The 1,709-nt window shown below is 46.9% G+C and overlaps 1 protein-coding gene across 1 annotated transcript in view; it reads left to right on the top strand.

Annotated features, from left to right (window-relative positions):
- Positions 1-1,709, top strand: part of CHP1 (calcineurin-like EF-hand protein 1) — a 20,007-nt gene that overhangs the window by 1,091 nt on the left and 17,207 nt on the right. Inside the window, exon 2 of the mRNA XM_009319263.1 lies at positions 3-268. Coding sequence (XP_009317538.1) covers positions 3-268 — 266 coding nt within the window. The remainder of the gene's footprint in view (positions 1-2; positions 269-1,709) is intronic.

Here is a 1,709-nt window from a genome sequence, read left to right as displayed (position 1 = left end):
AGCGCCTGGTCCCAGCCGGCTCTGGGCCGGGACCCCGCTGTCCCCAGCGACCGGGGGCGGACGTGTCTCGTAGGCCTGCGGAAACCTGGGAAACGCCTCTTAGTTCGCCCCTCGCTGCCGGTCGCCGCGCAGGAGCGGCGCTGGGGGCACGGCGCCCGCGGCCCGGGGCTGGCAGAAACCCGCGAGCCAACGCGTCTCCTTTGGTACTGTGCCGGTCTCCCTCTCGCTTGGGGCTGGCAGCAGCCGCCGGCTGCAAATGCAGCTGCTGGTAACTGAGATGCTCCCTGGGCTGGCCTGAACGCGGCGGGGGCAGCTTCGGGGGCTGGTGTGTGGTTTGCGCGCTAGAAAGCGAAAGCTGTCATCCAGCCAGCCGGGATCTGCGAGTCCCTTCGGCTCCTGGCTGTGCTAGGTTTGCGGGGAGACCTCGCGTGGGAGCCATTACTGTGGCTTAAGGAGGCGAAGATCGGCTGTACAACGGCAACGAGATCTGAGTGGGAAAGGAGAGCAGTCCTCTCGGTATCTGCAGTATTGCATTCGGTCAGAGATAACTCGTTGGATTTTGAAGAGTTGTCGGTATTTCTGGTGCTGGAGTTTCTCTCTAGCAGCTGTTTTTAGCCCGAAAAAGCTCTCGTTGTATAGTAAATTTTTCTAAATGTTACTTGTTTCATAGGCTATTCCTAAAGTTGCCTTAAGGGTATTCAGAATGAACACCGAGTGGCATGTAAAACATAAAGGAGGTAACATAACTTATGAAAGTTGGGTATGGTTAACTAAAAAAAAAGTGGAAATTCCTGCACCAATCAGCAATTGGGAGAGCATTATTCAAGCTGGATTGTAGTATGTGGCTACTTTATAGTATTTGATCGAGTTGTTCTCCATAAACATAAAGTACCTTAGAAAAGGTAAAACTCACTGTTGTTAATTTGGCTGATAGAATGGTTGTCTATCTGAGAATTCTAGCAAATACTGAACAATAGTAAATTGAGGGTGCCCTTCTAAGTAGTTGCAGAGGGAAGGTCATAATGGCATAGGTATCACTCTGCTGCTTGCTTCCCCCACCTGTTTACCTGATGGAGAGTCAGGTAAACAAGGTCTTCCCAGATCACATTTTTCTCCTGCTTGTGCTTGCTGATCTGTTCTTGCTACATGAAAATACTTTCCACAGTTTCCTTTCCAATAGGAATGGTATCATATATTCATTTTAGGTGATAGTTTGTTTGTGTCAGGAAAGTGGGTGGCTACAGAAAGGGAGTGGAAGAAAATTAAGACAGTACTGGCTAGCGTAATGGACAGCTGAGTGAGTTAACATAGTTTCCATGATCCTTTTTCCATCTGTCAAGGGAACCTTCTCCAGGAAGGCTGTGATAAACAAGTAGGAATGTCAAAGTCTGCTTATCCAGCAAGAACTTACTGGTTTTTCTTCTTTTTCTTTTTAATCACAAAGATCATAGAGTAAAGGTAGCCTCACCTCATTTATAAAGATGCTTTAAAAACTAAACCCTAAATCTGGAATGTTCTTCCAAAAGGTTTTACTTTTTTCCTCATGCCAGTATTTGATTTATTGTCAGTGGTGTTTAATTTTCCTGTCTTTTTACTATTCAATTTTATAAGTAATACCACTTTGTTCATCAAGCATTGCTAATCTCTGACTCATGCTTGCTTGTAAGTCATCACAGCGTGTCTCGTTGACTTTATCAACTTCCCCCCCC

This window comes from Pygoscelis adeliae, unplaced genomic scaffold, assembly GCF_000699105.1.
Source record: "Pygoscelis adeliae isolate BGI_AS28 unplaced genomic scaffold, ASM69910v1 Scaffold22, whole genome shotgun sequence".
Lineage (NCBI taxonomy): Eukaryota > Metazoa > Chordata > Aves > Sphenisciformes > Spheniscidae > Pygoscelis > Pygoscelis adeliae.
Note: the sequence above shows the minus strand (reverse complement) of the source record. Positions and strands in the feature narration are given on the sequence as shown.